Source organism: Hibiscus syriacus, unplaced genomic scaffold, assembly GCF_006381635.1.
Source record: "Hibiscus syriacus cultivar Baekdansim isolate YM2019G1 unplaced genomic scaffold, ASM638163v2 tig00000477_pilon, whole genome shotgun sequence".
Taxonomy (NCBI): Eukaryota; Viridiplantae; Streptophyta; class Magnoliopsida; order Malvales; family Malvaceae; genus Hibiscus; species Hibiscus syriacus.
Window position 1 is genome coordinate 958183 of NW_024061790.1, and position 18843 is coordinate 977025.

The following is an 18843-nucleotide window of genomic DNA, read 5'->3' on the forward strand; positions in this document are numbered from 1 at the left end:
CACCCTTTTACCTCTTTTTCACACTTACTATAATGGTAAAACTCACTCTTATTTATAGATTTTAGTGGTCATTAGATTGTTGACACATGTCAACATCTTAGTTATTTAATATTACAAATATAGATATTCTTCTAAGAGATAATTCTAGATATAATATTAAATATTACAAATATCGTTATTAATTTATAGATATTTCTAGATATCTACTTTTTCTATATTAATCTATAATATTCATGAGATATATATCTTAAATTATTTATCTAGAAGTTGCATTGGATCTTAACAATTACTTAATGCTTTATATTTATTGCAATTTCAGGTCAGTGATTATTAGAACAATTGTTTGTCGGTTTTCGACTAGGAACCACTTAATTCCTCAAGTCCATCCTCTTTGATTCTTAGACATTAGCTTTATTTTTTTCGTTTTTCATTGATAAATATCTTAATTGATTTTCTTGTAATATCATGAAAGTTCACTAAATTATTCCAAATTAGGAAATAAACAACTAGTAAATAATGATGTTTGTAGAGTATACAAGAAATCTCTCTAGTTTTTTATATTTTACCATGTAATAACAATGATGGAATGCACAAAATATCATCTTGCATTTAACGTCGTGTTGGCTTGGCAGTTAGTATTTTCATTTTCTTTCTCGCGCTTCGCTGTTGGAACAGCTCAAGGACAATCATATGAGGTACTTGCTTAGAAGTATTGCTGTAAATTTTTTCTGTATCTTATTTTTGATGGACTTTCGATGCTGTTTTGTGAATATCTAATGTCAGTTCTCTTTTACTAGGAGGTTAATTTGATCAGCATCACCAAGGGGGTGGGAATTACATATTTATGTACTTATGATAAATATAAATCAAAACAATATTCACTTTCTATATTTAGTGTTAACCATAATCATATAATAGTGATAATGTAAAAGTAAATTTACACAGTTTCTGATAAAATAGATTTTCCTATTAGTTTACCAATGTTCTACAACAATGATGTGGGAAGAACCTAAATCTAATAATCATCTTGCAAACACTATATTTTTGCAGTTTTTATTACAGTTTTTGGTTTCGACACGTATTTTTTAGTTGACTTTCCTGCAATTGATCATAATTTCCCCAGAATTTCTAGTGACAGGCTTGATGTTCCCAATCTTGATCATAGTTTTTGTTTGAAAAACCTTGAAGAATTTGCAACATAATTCTTGACCATGGAATCAGATGAAGTGTCATTAAGAAGCTCTTGATCAGAATGGAGGAGACCTTTCTTCTTCAAGTTTCGAAAGTGGAAATGAAAGTTGACATCCTTAAGTCGAGGGATAGATGGATGCTATCTTTCCCAATTCTGGGCATTTGTGTTGTAGGGACTTGGAAAATGAGGGATCGATGTTGGAGTCTGTACATGCGTGCTTGAAATGATGTGCACCTTACCAGAACCTTAGTTTTAAAAAGCATGCCTAGGCGCGTCTAAGGTGTAGGGCATCGCCAGGCGCCGAAAAAATCGCCTTCGGTGGCACAGGCGTAGTTCATAACGGTAGACGCGCGCGTTCGCCGCTTTCGCCACTTTCTATGCTTTTTGCACCTTGCGGGGGAGAGAGAAATAACTGAAAATAGTATTTTGTTTTTTAACTAATATCATTAAAATAATATATTTTAAATTGTTTTCATTAAAATAATTTATTTTATTTATTAATTTTTCCCACAACCCAGCCTCCTTACCCCGATATTCTCAGTTCTCAAACATAAGAAAACCCTAACCTAAGGCGGCCACCACCAGCACTGCATCACGTCGCCGTCGCACTCTGTCAGTCGTCAACTCCCAATCGCGGAGCCAAGTACGTCTATCTTTTCCATGTCTGATTCTCTTCCTTGTTTTTTTTTCATTGTTGTGGTAGCTTTCGATTGTCTCTATTCTTCATCATTCGGCCATGGTCTTCTCTCTTCTCCATCATTCGGCCATGAGCTTCTCTTCTCCCTCATATCATCGCACTTTGGATTCTGGATTTTACTTTGGTTCGATAAAGGCTGTTTATATATATATAAATGTGTTGACCGATTTTATTTATAAAATGTATCGATTAAGGGTGATGCGGAGCCAATAGTTTATAATAAAATGCAGTAAGTATTTATTCTTTGGTTTAATATTTTATTATATATTGATTATTTGATTAAAAATTGGAATGGAATCAACAAATTACAATAAATGAGTTCTGGATTTTTGGCATCCCAATTACATAATGGATTAACTTTTAATTAACTGTTAACATTAGAAATATATAATACTGTAATAGTGCAATCAACATGTAAATTGTAACTGATTATTTGATTAAAAATTATATGATTTACTTTTTGTTTATATTATTTAATTTTTATTTATATTTATTGAATGTTGTTTATACTATTTTAAATTTTAGTTTGTTGAAAAATGGATTCGGGGTTAGCTTCCACCCGATCAAACGATACTTTTGATCTAGTAAGAAAATATGGAAAATCAGAGCCTAGAAATAAGAACAATTTTGTATGCAATTTTTGTGCAAAAGTTTATAAGCGATGAACATAACGAATGAAACAACACTTGATTGGAGGATTCAAAAATGTAACCAAATACCTTAAATGTCATGAACATGTAAGGGAAGAATTGAAAGATTTTACGATGAAAAAAGTTAAGACAAAGGCCTCAAATTTGATGATTTCCAAAGAATCTATGCATGATGCTGATGATTATGATGGAGAGGAAGAAGAGCTTCAGATATTGGGCTCAAGTGGCAGTAATTCAAGTCAAGACTGGTAAACAGTTACCTAAAAAAGCAAGGCTTAAGGGTCCAATAGATTTGTTTGTTTCAAGGGGAGAACTTGTAGATCGATTGCATGCAACTTGTGATAACAAATTGAGGGAGAGAACTTGTAAATCGATTGTTAGATTTTTTATGATTCTAGAATAGCATTTAATGCGACAAATTATCCTAGCTTCAAGGAGATGTGTGAAAGTATTGGACAATATGATCGTAGATTAAAATCACCAAGAACACATGAGCTTAGAGTTCCTTTCCTTAAGAAGGAAGTGGATGACACTTGAAAGATGATGGAATATTACTAAAAAGAGTGGGTACTAAAAGATTGTTCAATTTTATCCCATGGATGACGCGATTCGGTCGCGCAAAAGGATATTGTGAACTTCCTTGTCAACTCTCCAAAGGACTCGATATTCATTAAATCCATGGATGTTTCAGAAATTGTTAAAGATGCCAACATGTTGTTTAAAGTATTTAATGACATGGTGGAAGAAGTAAAAGAGAAAAATGTGGCTCAAGTGATGACGGACAATGCATCCGACTCTGTCAAAGCTAGTAAGAAATATTAGTTCTTTACTTGTTTTAATTTATTTTTTGTTTTATTCAAGTTACTTGATTATTGAAATATTTTGAATTTAATTTGTAGGAAAATTGTTAATGGACACAAGACCAAATATTTATTGGACTCCGTGTGTGGCACATTGCATCGATCTTATTTTGGAGGATATTGAAAAAATTCCAAAGGTGAATAAAGCACTAAAGAAGTGCATGTTCATGAATGGTTATATATATAGCCACATTTCTCTTGTGAACATAATGGGAAAATTCACAAATCAGAGAAATCTGCATAGGCCGACGATTACTAGATTTACAACATCTTTCATAACCTTTTTTCAATTCTATAAGCAAAGAAATAATTTAAGAAAGATATTATTTCTCAAGAATGGAGTGAATCTAAGTTGCCAAAGGAAATGGGAGGAAAAATGTGGCATCCTACATTCTACAAGACACCTTCTGGAGGAATGTAATCTATGTGATTGAGTTGCCATGACCTTTTTGTTAAGGTTTTGAGAATAGTTGATGGAGAGAAAAAAACCACCTATGAGATACATTTATAAAGCCATGGATAAAGCTAAGGAGACCATTTGTAAGAGCTTTGCAATGAAGGAGGAGAATTACAACAAAACTTTTGAATATATTGATCAAAGATGAGATTGTCTACTTCACCAACCTTTGCATGTGATCGTATACATTTTAAACCCGAGGTTCCATTATGATAATCCTGAGACTTCATCTTGTGATGAAATTATAAAGGGTTTATATGATTATATTGCAAGGTTGAATCTGGAGATTGAAATTCAAGACAAAATCCTCACAGAATTAGAAATATATCAAAATGTCTAGGACCTTTGGCTTATCGATGGTCATTAGTCTAAGAAAGACTAAATCCCCAGGTATTAAAAGTTATGATACAACTTGTAATATTATTTTATAATTTTGTTTTCTTTGAAATTATTAACTTACAAGTTTACTATATTTTCTTTGTTTTTTCACGACGGAGTGGTCTTCATTTGGATCTTCAACTCCAAACCTCAAAAAGTTTGCTATTGGAGTACTTAGTCTCACTTGTAGTGCAACTGGGTGTGAGAGGAACTGGGGTGTTTTTCAACTTGTAAGAAACTTTCTTTTCTATATTTTCTTTCATATCATAACAATTAATTATTCTTTCATTATTTAATAATTTATTTAAATTTTTTACTTCTCGTAGCTTCATACAAAGAAGAGGAACAAATTGACACAAGGTTGTTTGAATGATTTAGTCTTTGTGAAATATAATTGTGCTTTCAGACGTCAATATCAAAAGAAAGACACCATCGACCCTATTCTCTTGGAGGATATTGATGAAAGCAATGAGTGGTTACTTGGGAGAATGGAGAGCAACTCTTCTGATGATGAGATGAATTTGTGTTTGATGATTGTGATGGTCTAACATGGGGCCAAGTTGGTAGAGTTTTCGGAGCCCATGATCCTAGCTATTTGACTAGAACGTCAAGGATCAATGACAAAAGTTCTAGATCATCTTCTAGATTTGATAAAGGAAAAAACACAATTACTAGCTCTTCTCATAAAGTCTTGGTGCATGATGATGAAAATGAGATAGAAGAGGATATTGGTGAAGATGGAGATTATGAAGAAGATGGTGAAGATGAAGGTTATGATGACTATGATTTGGAGTAGTAGAGTATTAGACTGTGAGTGATTAAGTATTTATCAAATTCATGTTCAATATTTTGATATATTATATGGTTTAAAAAATAAAACAAAAGAAATAATATGTACACGAGTTTCAATATCTATTTTCTACTATATTAGCCCATAGCTATAGTTGAGTAAAACAAGAAAATCTATATTTTATTCAATTATTCATTTTGGATTTTATTAAATTAAGTTTGGATAAAAAATTTAAAGTTATAATTACAATCAATACAATTTCTTTATTATTATAGTTGGACTAAATAAAAACAAAATTTGAGAGAAATTATAGTTATATTTTGAAATTTTTATACTATTACATTCAATCAGAATTTATATTTGACAAGTTCATCAAAATGACAAATATTCTTATTACTCTTGCATTTTATTATATTAATAGCCGTAATATATCTAGTTCTCGACCAAAATAACTCGAGACTTGAAACAAAAATAAATATAAGTTATTGTTAAAAGGTCCAATTAGGTTCCATGTTCCTATACACATTGTACATTTGAAAATTAATCTACTTTCAATTCTTGGAATTTAATCCTCTACTCTCCTTAGACCTACGTAAGTATATGTGGTTCCATTTTAAAGGCTCAAACCCTAGAAAAACCAACTGTATAAATCCTAGAACAAGGGTAAATTATAAAATTTATCACTAAACTTTACTCTCTTTCCTATTTTATTCACTGAACTTTAAAAGTTTATAATTTCCTCACTGAACTTAATACATCGGGTTTTTTTGGCCACCCGCCGTTAAATAGTTAATGGCGTTAAAACGATGCCGTTTTAAAAAAACAAAAGTTTCACCAAAACAACGTCGTTTTGCATCTATATAACAACCTATTTATAATGTCATTAGTGAGAAAACCGATCAATGACAAAAAAAACTCTAATGTATTAAGTTCAGTGAAGAAATTAAAAAGATTTAAAGTACAATGATTGACATAGGAGAGAGAGTAAAGTTTAGTTACCAAATTTGTAATTTACCCTAAGAACAATAAGAATTTGGTCTCCAATCTTGTTCACCAACCTACACTGCTTGATCACCTATCTTTTCTTCCATTCGGAGCAACTGCAAAAGCATTTGCTTTGTTATGCAAAAAACATATCCATACCGGTTTCGTTTATCTAAGAGATGCATTACCCACGCCAGTGCATGCATGGTGTGAAACACGAAGGAAAGAACAAGATGATCAAGAAACATGAACTACACAACTGCATCCTTGGTTTGCTATATGGTAAATTGGATTGAACCAGGAACCAATGGTCCATCCGGTCCGGTATGTAACATCCAACCGGAAGTCCTTTGATCTGACCCACACCAAGAGCAACTGCTAAATCTAGAGATGAATGAATCATCAGTTTTCCCATATCTATGAGATACCGCCACTCCTAGGTTCTCTTCCTTTGCCATCTTTTACTACATCAATAGCCTCTGTCACTGTTCCAATCTATTTTATCTGATACAGAACATAGAACTATTAAAACTTTAAGCTCCAGTGATAATTAAAAGCATTCAGTTATCAACATTTTTTTTTTTTTGAGTAACAGTTATCAACATTCTTTTGGCACAAAAATACTCCTTTTTCCAGCTTCATATCATATTAGTTTTTTATTGCATTTAAATAGTAACCAAGACTGAAACAATGCAGAAAGAAGGCAACTCTTCTAATTCTCCATTATTATCAGAAAATATATATCTAATATTTCCTGCAGATACCTTTAGATGAAGAAAGTTGCAAGAAAATTCACGAATTTATCTCTCAATATGTTTCGGATTTGACATCAACAAGTCATCCCCTACCACCTGCCAAGTTATTACAGCTTCTCAAATACAGACCGGCGACATAAGGCCCAAACAAATTGCTGAAGTACTCGTCAATGTACATTCTCATGCAACTTGGATCCTATTTATGTTTAGGTCCATGAAAAGCAACAATCAAATCATTTCGTCGAACCGTATTTACACAAAAACCCAATAGAGTTTTAAGTACAAAAATTTAATTGTTTACAGACAAAAACCAAAAGAGAAAATATACTGCAATCGGTTATCTTCCATCTAACTTGGGTATATTTACTCTCTATCTTTGCCTTTTGTCTTATATTTTAGGTAGGACGGTGACGTCAACAGACACGACAAACTTGACAGAGTCCACTACTACAAATATGTTTGTTTATGATGATAGGTCTCAAAGCCCATTTGTAAGGCTTCCTCAAATCAACCAGCTCATGTTGGCAGAATTATGATGTCCTGATAGCAAGCATTACAGAATTCAAGTCATGCAAATACAAGAAAAGTTTTTGATAGAAAAAAATATAAACCGTCATCATCATGTACTCAGGTCTGGGGCATTTTACTAGATGCAGAGGATGAAGATGAAAATCAGGAATAAAAAAAAAATGCTTATAGATTACAGAGGCTCAAAAATCCTTTTGATTGATTTCAAGCAATATATCATTTTTAGAATACAGTGAGCAAATATAAGGATTAACCATAAAGAGGATGGCAATTTACCTTGATGGGCAGACTATTCCCTGAAAGGTTTCCACCGCTGCTAACAGCGAAGGCATGGAATGAAGGATTTTGTTGGCTTTACTTTTAGCAGAAACATTAGCGATGTGTTTGTAAAATGGAACCTGATTTTTAGTTTGGTTAGAAAATTTTGAACATAATTCGATTTTTTATGGCATGCAAATGAGAAATGAAGAACATATTATCAAGGAAATATACCTCATTTTCAACAGTCTCATCACTGCATGTAGCAAGTGACATGGTTAATATAGCATTTGCTCCGAGATAACTCCAGAGTAATCAAATTCAGACACACAAAAAAACCCATAATGCATCAAATTCTATTAATTAATAATGATTTCTTCCTAAAAATAGTTATGAAAGAGTCTGGCAAAATAATTTCTTCCTATCTCTATTTCCCACTCATTTAGGATCCATGCAAGGAAAGTTGTTTCCACTTCTCTCCACTCCACCTTGTCCAAACTTTATATTGACATATACGAAATGAAATTGGTTTTGCTCAGTTCAGGTAATTTCTAAAATGCGAATCATACTGAATAAATCTTCAGTCATTTCTCAAATGTTATCTGCAAAACATAGTGATTTCAACTCAAATAGGAATAGTAAGAAAAGAAAAGAGTGACGATGGTTACATTCCAATTGAGTCGCTTCTAGGCAGAGAAGCACATAGCATTCCATCGTTAGAGAACAAATCAACTTCAATAGTAGGAATTCATCTGCTTTCTTCATCCGATTAGACTGCAATTTCATTTTTTTAATAAAAGATCATCAACATCATCCAAATGAAATTGAAAGTAGAAACAAATCAAAATTTAGCTAAAAAGAGAGATATTTACGATGAATAGGACGGGATCAATCAGTGTTTTCTAACTTGAAATTTTCAATTTTTTATTTTTATTAAAAAAAAACGTCTCGTTGGAAGACATTCACATGATGGGCCGAGCCGTGACATAGACTCTAAAAAAGAATTTTTAGGTCCAAGCCTGAGTTCTATCTGATAATTTAAACGGTACATTTGTTTATTTTGAATCTTCCGTACATCAATAGGGTAAAAAGTAGTTCTATAATATTTATTTTTAAATAAAAAATTAAATAAACTCTCGAAATAATTAAATATAAAATACTTGATGTAATCCTATAGATCCAATCTATATATTACGATTAGATCTAACAGATTACAAGCACTTATGAAAACAACTTCAATACGTTAAAATCATAATATGATCAAAACAGAAACCACAAACCATAAAGGATATCGAGTAATACTAATCACCACATAACATCTCACATAAAATTAACTCATACATCAGTAGTGTAAATAAAATACATCATAAAATACACATCTCAAATTATAGGCACATGTCACTAAAATAAAGACTATATGGAAGATGGAAACATTACAACAAAAAGTATTGTAGTTAATATGTAGATCATCCAAGTGTCAAGTCTGGGATGCCTATCCAAATGTATCTGAAATGAGAAAAGTTGGGGGACTAAACTATAGAGCTCAGTATGTTCCAATAAGTGCATAATAAAGCATACGGATAAGTTTCAAAATTTATTTAGTACATAGTGTAAAAGTGACAATGATGTCTTTATTAAAATCACTTAATTACCCTCCAATCGTATACCAATATGTAATTCTCCAGAATTGCATCCATAAGGACTTACCCTAAGTCCATTGAGCGTAGGAGTCAATATAAGGGGATGTCTTAAACCCATAAGGACTTACCCTAACCAAAGCGTAGGAGCCAAACTAAGGGATACCTTAGGTCCATAAGGATTTACCAACCTGATCAGGGCTATACTATTAGAGACTTCATATCACATCCCAGAGAGCACCCCAATAAAACAGTTTTGGATAGTACCAGTAGAACCAGGAAACTAAATCAAACATATTTATTTTTCAATAAAATCGTTAATCAGGGAATATGTATCAGAAAAACATAATTTATAACCAGTAAATCAAGAGTCAAGCTTCCAATTAGATACAATCATTCATAATTAAAATCAGATAAAACAACCATATATCAAATAAGATGAAGTAATATTATTCCCTTTAATTTGGCATATCATTTATTATAGTGTGAATATCTTACATTCCATATATGTTTACCCATTAAATGTTTTTAACCATCCTATTAGCATGTACATATTTTACGTATTTTAAAATATTTAATATTTATAAATTTATAAAATATTTTTATGTTAATATATACTAGAAATTATTTCAATCATATAATTTTAAGAACACTTGTCATAGAATGGTCTTGAAAAGCCCTGTTAGTAGTGGTTGTGGGATTCAATATGATTATTCATAAAAAGGTGGCCTTGCAATAAATCAAATATATTTTAAATAAATGAACATCCTTTATCTTTTTGAATAATAAATTGAATAGTTTATTAATCCTTGACTTTTTTTGTTAGGTTTTAGTTTTTTTTAATTTTCTAAATTTTTAGGGAACGACAATATTTCATTATTTTAATTAAAAAAAAGAAATAATTGCCTTAATGTAAATTAATGAGTTATTTTCTTCTTTAATTGGAAATAAATAATAATGTACATCCTAAAATATTTTAATTAGGTTAAAATATTTTAGTTAGGGAAAATAATTAATTAAATTTATATTTGAATGATTAGATTTTCAATATTAGGGACAATTTGTAATTAAAGGTACTAATTTCGGGGTCTATGGGGTTGCTAATCCTTCCCCGAGCGTAATCGACTCTTGGAACCAGAATTTCTGAATATGCAGACCAACGTTGTCTTTTTAAAGTTTTTTATTTAAAATTCTTTAAAAGATTTTTTTCCAGGTTTTGACCTACCTAATCCCAAAAGTTGATGGTGACTCCTAACATTTCAAGTCTTTTAAACATTTCTAAATTTCCTTAGTTTTCGCTCCTAAAATCATGCCATATCAAAAAAAAAAGTATTCATGACATGATTCTCAAAAAACAGAAAAATCACTCACCTATCATGTTTCAATCGACCAAACCCAAAACTCAAACATTGTTCATCTTGTGTTCATCCCAAAATCCTAGTTTGATCTGTACAAACACAATAGATCTTTCCCAACCTATTTTTTTTATGAGAACTCCAAAAGCCAAACATTATTCATCTTTTGTTCATCCCAAAACCTTAGTTGGATATGTAGAAACAAAAAATTTCTTTCTCAACTTATTTTTTAAGATCAAAACTCCAAAAAAATAGAACCCTAAATCTCACTTGATCCTCTTTATATGGCTATTCCCCTTCTTCTCTCTTTCAAACTGTCTATTTCTCTTCCTCTTATCTAACTGAGACTTTTCTCTTTCTCAAATTGTCCCTTTCTCTTACTCTTCTCTAACCAAGACTCTTCCCCTTCTTCTCTTCCTCAAACCGTTCCTTTCTCTTCCTCAAACCGTTCCTTTCTCTTCCTCTTATCTTCCAATGTCCATGTTCTCACATTATTCTGATTTCTCTTTCTCAATCTGTCTACATTATTTCCCTCTTTCTCAAACCGCTAATTAGTAAGTTAGCGGTTAGTAAATTAGTAAATCAGTGGTTTAATATTAGAGTTTTATCCAGACTATAATAATGTGGATCATATCTCAGGGCTGGTTACCACAAGGTCGTATTAAATTTTTAATATCAATATTTAAATAGGTAGGGACTGAAATGTAACAAAATATAAAAAAGTAAGCAAATCATACATAAAGTAGTAACTAAAACGAATAAATTGCAACTATCACATCAAATTCGTAATAAATGAAAAAAAAGGAACAAATTAGTGACTAAAATGTAAAAATACCTAAATTAGAGTGACCTAGGCGTAATTAATCCTAGACCCTAACTATATTGTAATAGTGAGGACTCTTGGAAAGCGACTCGCGGAAAGCATGGAGTAAGCATGGAATCTTCTACATTCACGGTAGAAAAACACCATGGAAAATAAATGGTGGGGTGCATAATTTGAGGAATATTTTTTCCCAACCCATTATGTGGTTGAATTTAAGGTTATAGATTTCTATTGCAGACTCTTTATATTTTTATTTTTTTCTTCATAAGATGATGTCATAAGCTTTTGTTTTATTGGATGATTAAATTTATTAAAGCATTAAATGTTTATTGAGTATATGTAGGGAAGGGTATAGGTCGGGTTTCTAATCAATCCGACTCGACCAAAAAATTATACATTTTCTACTCGATTCGACTTGAAAAATATATATCTTCCACCTGAATCGACTTGTTGAGATAAAATCTGAACCCGACCCGAAACAATTTAAAAATATTATTTTTATTCAATAAGAATAAGAATTTAATATATATATATATAATAGTATTGTTGTAATTATCCTTAAATATATAAGGTAAAATTATATATTTTTAGATTGAATCGGATTGAATCGAAACTCGTCGAATTCAGGTGTCATGTCCATTCTAGGTATATGTAATATATTGAATTCTTCAATGTCATACAAATTATTATTTTTGTCTCAATTTTATGGATGAAATATTTTGACGTTAATCAGTTTAATTATTTCTGTCAAAAAATCTGATATGACATATGGAACAAAATCATAAACTAACACATGATATTTTTAAAAATATTTTTTTTGTTACTTTGATGGGTTCCCAGTGTGAAATTTTTGGAATTTAGGATTTTTTTGATTTAATTGATTTTTTGAGGTTTTAATTTTAATGTTCGAATAAATGAGTTTTTGAGATTTAAGTGTTTGAAAAAATATTTTTCCAATTTAAAAAAAACAAAACTAAATTTAGAGAACTGGAATTTTGTTTTTAGTAATTGACTTCATATTTTAGAGTTTCTCAAATCAATTATTGAAACAAATGAATATTATTGAAGTGTTCGAAATGTCATTTGATTCGATTTGAAAAAGATAAAACGGAATTTACTATGTTTAATAAAAAAAATTTGATCAAGGGAAAAAGAGTACAACGTGTATTTAACTTCTCATACAAAATCTAAAAATTATAATTTTGATCCTTAAAATTTAAAAAATTCAATTTGGCCCCATAAAATTTTAGAAATTCAAATTAAATTTTAATTTTTTAATGTTCTTAATTAAACTCCCTACCAAAAATTTTAAAAATTCTCATTAAGCCACTCAAAATTTAAAAAATTGTAATTAGACTCTAATTTTTGTGGGAAAAATATAAACTAAACCCTTCAAAAATTTAAAAATATTAATTTAAACCTCTAAATTTTTTAAAATTTTAAGTTAACCCCCAAACTCTATCACCAAACTTCACCACTACTTAATTAATTAACTGGCTGAGAAGTACTTGAAAATTTTCAATATGGTGAAGTAATAAAAAAAAGAGTGAGGAAATTTGAAGAAAAAATTCAATATAGTGAAGTATTAAAAAGAAAGTACGAAGAAATTTGAAAAATAATTGAAGTAGTAGGACCCTTATCCTTCATAATTCTCTGCTATATAGGACAAAACAAGATTCCTTGTACCGAAAAATACAGATAATGATCATAATTCACATTAGTACACAAACCCCTCCAATGAATTTTAACTTTTTTTTTATCAAAAATTTATTTTTTTTCGTTGTAATTAATTATTGAATAATTAACATCACATACTTATCATCTTATTTATTGATTATAAATTATATTATAAATGATCTTTGTATTTCAAAAACTCACATACTTGTCATCTTATTTATTGATTATAAAATATATTATTATATCGTTAAATGTGTAATAAATGTTAATTTTTTTAATTACAATAGTGATTTGATTGTGGTTAAAAAATTAAGTCCACTTTACTTTTAACAATACATTAATAGTTTAAATGAATGATTTATTTTTAATGTTTTAAAATTTAATGATTTATGTCAAGTTTAATATTCGAACATGCATATGTCATATATATTTAATTTTTTAATTTAATAAAAAAAATATTCAAATTATATCTTATTTTTCGTTTAAGTGACTAAACTTTATTCGATAAATGTAAATATCTAATGTTACAAACGTTACTGTAGACACTCATTTTTGTCCAACATTTTTGTTTTTATATTATATTATATTATATTATTATAATTTATCATTAATTTCTTTATTTCTTTTTTGCCGCATGATACAAACACGATGATTATAACCGTGTGGTTATTCGATGACGGTGGTGGAGTAATTGGTGCTGGCGGTGGACGCACATGGGAAGGTGGTGGCGGAGTAATTGGATGGTGGGGTGGTGGAGGCGGTGAAAACGGATGGTTTGGAGGTGGAGGTGGTGAAAATGGATGGTGTGGTGGGGGAGGCGGTGAAACCGGATGGTTTGGTGGCAGAGGTGGTGGCGAGGGAGGATAGTAAGGTGGTGGAGGTGGCTGGAAAGGGTGGTGGAGGGGAGAAATAAGGGAAGTTGAAGTTAACAGAAGATGCCATTGTGATACGAGGAATAGATACACTATGAAGTTGATGTTAAGGTGCACAAAATGGTGGCATTTTGGAGTCTATTTGTAGTGAAACTTTGGCATTATTTTTGGCATAAGAACTCATATGATGTTAATAACTTGACTCTCAATCTAAGTTTAGAAAGGTTGGGCCAATTGGGATTTGTTTGCATTGTAAAACACTTAAAAACTTGCTTACTAATAAGAAATCCAAGCTCATAATATATATATTATGATTTCTCCATTTCACCTACTGCAATTTGATGCTTTTATCACACTCTTCCTCTAGCAACAATGAATCCACTTCTGGATCATATCCGTCTTCTCTCATCGATCGAACCAAATCCTTCAAAATCTGTTCAATTTCATCAGCTTTAGGATGAGACTTATCTCCTGCAATGAACAAATTCGTTTTCTGTCCCACGACGATCCAGCTACAACCAGGGAACTTCTGGACTCTTTTTTCTCTCATTCTCCTCCTTAGAGCATTAACCTCGTCCCAGTTTCCTGTTGCAGCATATATGTTAGAAAGCAGTACATACGGAGAAGAATTATCGGGTTCTAATTCAATCAGCTTCTCTGCCGCCCTCTGTCCTCTAATTTCATCTACATGTATTCTACAAGCACCGAGTAGTGCAGCCCAAATCATAGCATCGGGTTCAAAATTTTGACTGTCAATGAAATCCTCCGCTTCTTTAAGAAACCCCCATCGTCCAAGAAGATCAACGACACAGGCGCAATGATCTACCCTTGGCTTAATCCCATAATTAACCATTGTGTCAAAAATTTGGCGACCTTCAGATACCTTCCCTGCATGACTGCATGCGGTAAGAACACCGAGGAAGGTGACGTCATCAGGCATTACGTGTGTTTGCTTCATCTCGAAAAATATTCTCAATGCATCTTCAGCATAACCGTTTTTGGCAAACCCGACTATCATCGAGTTCCAGCAACTAATACCATTCTTGCTATTCATTTCATTGAAAACTTGCACAGAACATTTAACTTCACCGCATTTAGCATACATATCTACAAGGGCACTAGATGTTAACTCGTCTGAAACATAACCAGTATTATAAACTAGAGCATGGATCTGTCTGCCTTCTTGCAAAGAAGATAAAACAGCACATGCTCTAAGGACACTAACAAATGTAGCCTGGTCGGGCAATACATTGCAGCTATGCATATCTCGGAAGAAGTGTAAGGCCTCCTCATTGCAGTCATTTTGCGAATGACCTGAAATTAAAGCAGTCCATACAACGGCACTTTCTCGGTTTTTGAACTCTTCAAACAGAATTCCTGCATCTGTATCTCTATGGGAGTTCAAGTACATGCACAGGAGAGAAACCCCCAGGAATTCTTCATCATACAAAAGGCCTCTCTTTACTATAAGACAGTGGATTTGCCTTCCGATGTTCAACTTATGAGGTTCATTACAGACATCTAAAAGGCTAGTGTATGTTACTTCAGATGGTTTCAATCCATCGTCCTGCATCTCTTTTAATAGGATAACTGCTCTATCTAGATCTTTTGGTGCATATCCAGCAATCATAGAATTCATGGAGACCACACCCCGTCGAGGCATATCATAGAGGATTTTGTCTGCATCCCCAATGGCCCCAGATTTGGCATACATGTCAATAAGGGCACTTCCTGCATATAGGCTCTTATCTAAACCAGATTTGACTGCAAGACAATGGACTTGCTTCCCTTGCTCAAGACTCTGAACATTTGCACAAGCACTGAGTATACCGGACAAGGACACTTCGTCAGGAACAATCCCATGTAAAATCATTCTTCGAAACATTCTAAAAGCCTCAACCTCATTCTCATCTTGCATGTATCCAACAATAATTGCATTCCAAGAAACGTTATCTCTATCTTTTATGATATCAAATTGCTTCCTTGCTTCCTCTAAAGCACCAGATTTTGCATACATATCAACCAATGCATTCGCCACAAATAAATTTGATGCAAATTTGTTCTTGATAATAAACACATGAAATTGGAGACCTGTTTCCAGACATCCTAAACTAGCACATGCACTCAAGATACTTGTATAGGTAAACTCATCAGGGTGAGAATCAGACCCCTTCATCTGAGAAAACAACTCGACGACCTCATCGGCGTACCCATTTTGCACATAACCTCCGAGCATTGCATTCCACAAGACAACATTTTTCTCATGCAACTCATCAAATACTTTCTTTGCAGCATCAATTTTCTCACATTTAGCATACATGCTTATTAAAGAGCTTCCGACATAAACGTTAGAATTTAACCCTTGCTTAATTGCCTCACCATGAACCAATAAGCCAAAGTCTAAAGATGCTAAACAAGCAATCACACTTAACACACTTCCCAATGTGGAGCGTGTGGATTTAACACCAGATGCCCTCATATTTTGGAAAAACTCAATAGCCTCCACCTCATAACCTCTCTTGGCATGCCCTGAAATCATCACATTCCAGGCTACAACATTTGGATTAGGCATCTGGGAAAACAAGGCACGTGCATCATCAAGTCTACCTAAACCAACAAATGCATTTATGATGGTAACAAAAGCCACCTGATCGGGAACATGACCAACTTTCAGCATGCTTTCAAACACTTTTAGTGCCTCCTCAAGCAAGCCAACCTGAATATAACCCGCCACCATCGATGTCCACGAAATTGTATCGAGATCCATTGACCCATCAAACACCTTCCGAGCATCAGTTACATAATTACACTTAGAATACATATCAATAAGAGCACCTTCACAGAAAGAACTTGCTTCAAGGCCTATTTTAACAACAAAACAATGCGCTAGTCTACCAAAGTCAACATCTTTCAACTTGGCACATGCAGATAAAAAAGTGGCAAATGTGAACTCATTTGGCAAAACCCCACTATTCAGCAGAGGTCCGATGCAATCGACAACTTCTTCTACCAACCCCCGTTTTGAATACATTGAAATAACCGAGTTCCAAGCGAATACATCTCTCTTTTGAAGGCTATGAAACGCCTTCTCAGCAGAATCCACATCTCCGCATTTAGCATAAAAATCAAGAATTGCATTTCCCAACAGCCCTTTTGAACAAAACCCGAGATGCAAACCGTGTGCGTGTATCATTTTTCCGGCTTTCAAAGCCCGGTCTCTTGTCTGAGACATTTCGTCGAACAGGTAATGAGTTTTGGCTTCTCTGCATTGTTGCAGGCATAACCTAACAAGGTGATTGAATCTCTCGCGTTGTGAGCTTCCGTCCGAGTAACTCGAGTGGGGAAGAACCGTTGAGAAGTAAGAGCAGTGAAGAAACGAGCTTGCCACGGACGTCGGTAGAGTTCTTGAGAGGAACTTTAGACGCATTGAGTCGTGACTCTTCTGGCAGGGCTCGATAGAGTTAACGAGTTGGGTGAGTTAATTGGGCTGTTTGAAAGCAACCATGGTTTCTCTCCCAAAACCTTGAGCCCGCGAGACCATCCCAAAAACCAGAGCCCGAAAAAGGGAAACAGAAAGGGCAATGGAGGGTAAAATTGTAACGACAATAAAACTAAAGAAAACGCGAGATGCGGATTAGGGTTTTTTCCCTTTTTAAAATGCGAGACCCAGTTGAATACCTGATGGCATATGTTCCAAGTTCAAGTCTGCAGTTTTCTTTTTCGTTTTCCAAGAAGTTTTCTTGTTTGAAGAATCTGGGCAGTGATGAGAAAATTCGAGAAAGTCATGCACCACGCTGATTATAATCTGTGCTGATAATTTTCTCTACCCATATTTTCTTCTGAGCTTAGTATTGGTGTTGTGATTTTAGAAAGATTATTTGAATGTTGTTTGTTAAACCCAATTAATGGAAAGTAAAGGAACCTGATGATGCGATCTTCTTGAAGAAGATTGAACCATGATGCGGACCGTAATGCTTTGTTGCTACTGGGCATAATCTTTGGTTTCTGATGGTTCCTCTCTTTCGATAATATAATTTTCTAAAGAAACTACTACTTATTAATGTTTCTTTCTAAGAGCATGTATTTTCTTTGAGTTTTTTTTATTTTAAATAAAAAATTTATTCTTACGATATGTTATTCTTTGCTTTTATAGCATGTATTTTCTTTGTTTTTTTTTGGGTATAATATTTAGTATTTTTTTTAACTTTTTGCATAGTTGTTGTTGTGAGTATTGTATAAAGACTCACAGTATTTGTTTTCTAATTATTTTATTACTGATCACTTCCGGTCGGTCATCTCTTTAGTAAAATATTATTTCTTAAAATTGTGTAACAAAATAATTTATCAGATAGTTTAGTTTGTTTACTACTTCAACACTTGATATAATGTTTTATTTAATTAAAACAAAAAAATCTATATTTAATATGTTGTAATATGATTTCTTCTATTATTTTTATTAATAAAATTCAGTTGGAACTGTTAAAATTATTTATATATAAGAGCTTTCAAATAAGCTATTAGGTTTTGGTGTTTAATGTGAGGAAAATTGATAGTGAGATAATTACAAGGAGCTATTATTAAATTTAATATTAATTATAAATCTTTAATTTAACTAAATGGTATTATTTAATTTTTATTACTAATATTATAAATAATTTATATTAGCATTATTCAATATTTTTATGTTAGAATTAACTCAATTTTTTTTACATCTTATTAACTTGATTTTTAGTTGGCATTTTCAAGAATTGTTTTCTTGATATAAATCTTCATTTTTTATTTCAAAAATAGAAAAATTTTCATTCTTGGAAAATCATTTTCTCCCAACTCTCATATTCAATTTTTTAAAAGTAAATAAATAAATTAAAGAACTCAGCTTCATTTTATTCCATGAGTAAAGCCACCAACTCAAGTTAAACTTTTTTTTATT

General features: G+C 32.2%; 1 protein-coding gene and 1 non-coding gene across 2 annotated transcripts; one reads left to right on the forward strand and one right to left on the reverse strand.

Annotated features, from left to right (window-relative positions):
- Positions 1-14111: 14111 nt before the first annotated feature.
- Positions 14112-17582, reverse strand: LOC120206666 (pentatricopeptide repeat-containing protein At3g09040, mitochondrial-like). Its single transcript, XM_039206251.1, has one exon. It carries the CDS (start codon positions 17338-17340, stop codon positions 14242-14244), a length of 3099 nt encoding a protein of 1032 aa, XP_039062182.1. The 5' UTR covers positions 17341-17582; the 3' UTR covers positions 14112-14241.
- An 86-nt stretch (positions 17583-17668) lies between these two features.
- On the forward strand, positions 17669-17760 carry LOC120207627. Its single transcript, XR_005524230.1, has one exon. It is a non-coding gene; the product is annotated as a small nucleolar RNA Z221/R21b (small nucleolar RNA).
- The last annotated feature ends 1083 nt before the right edge of the window (positions 17761-18843 follow it).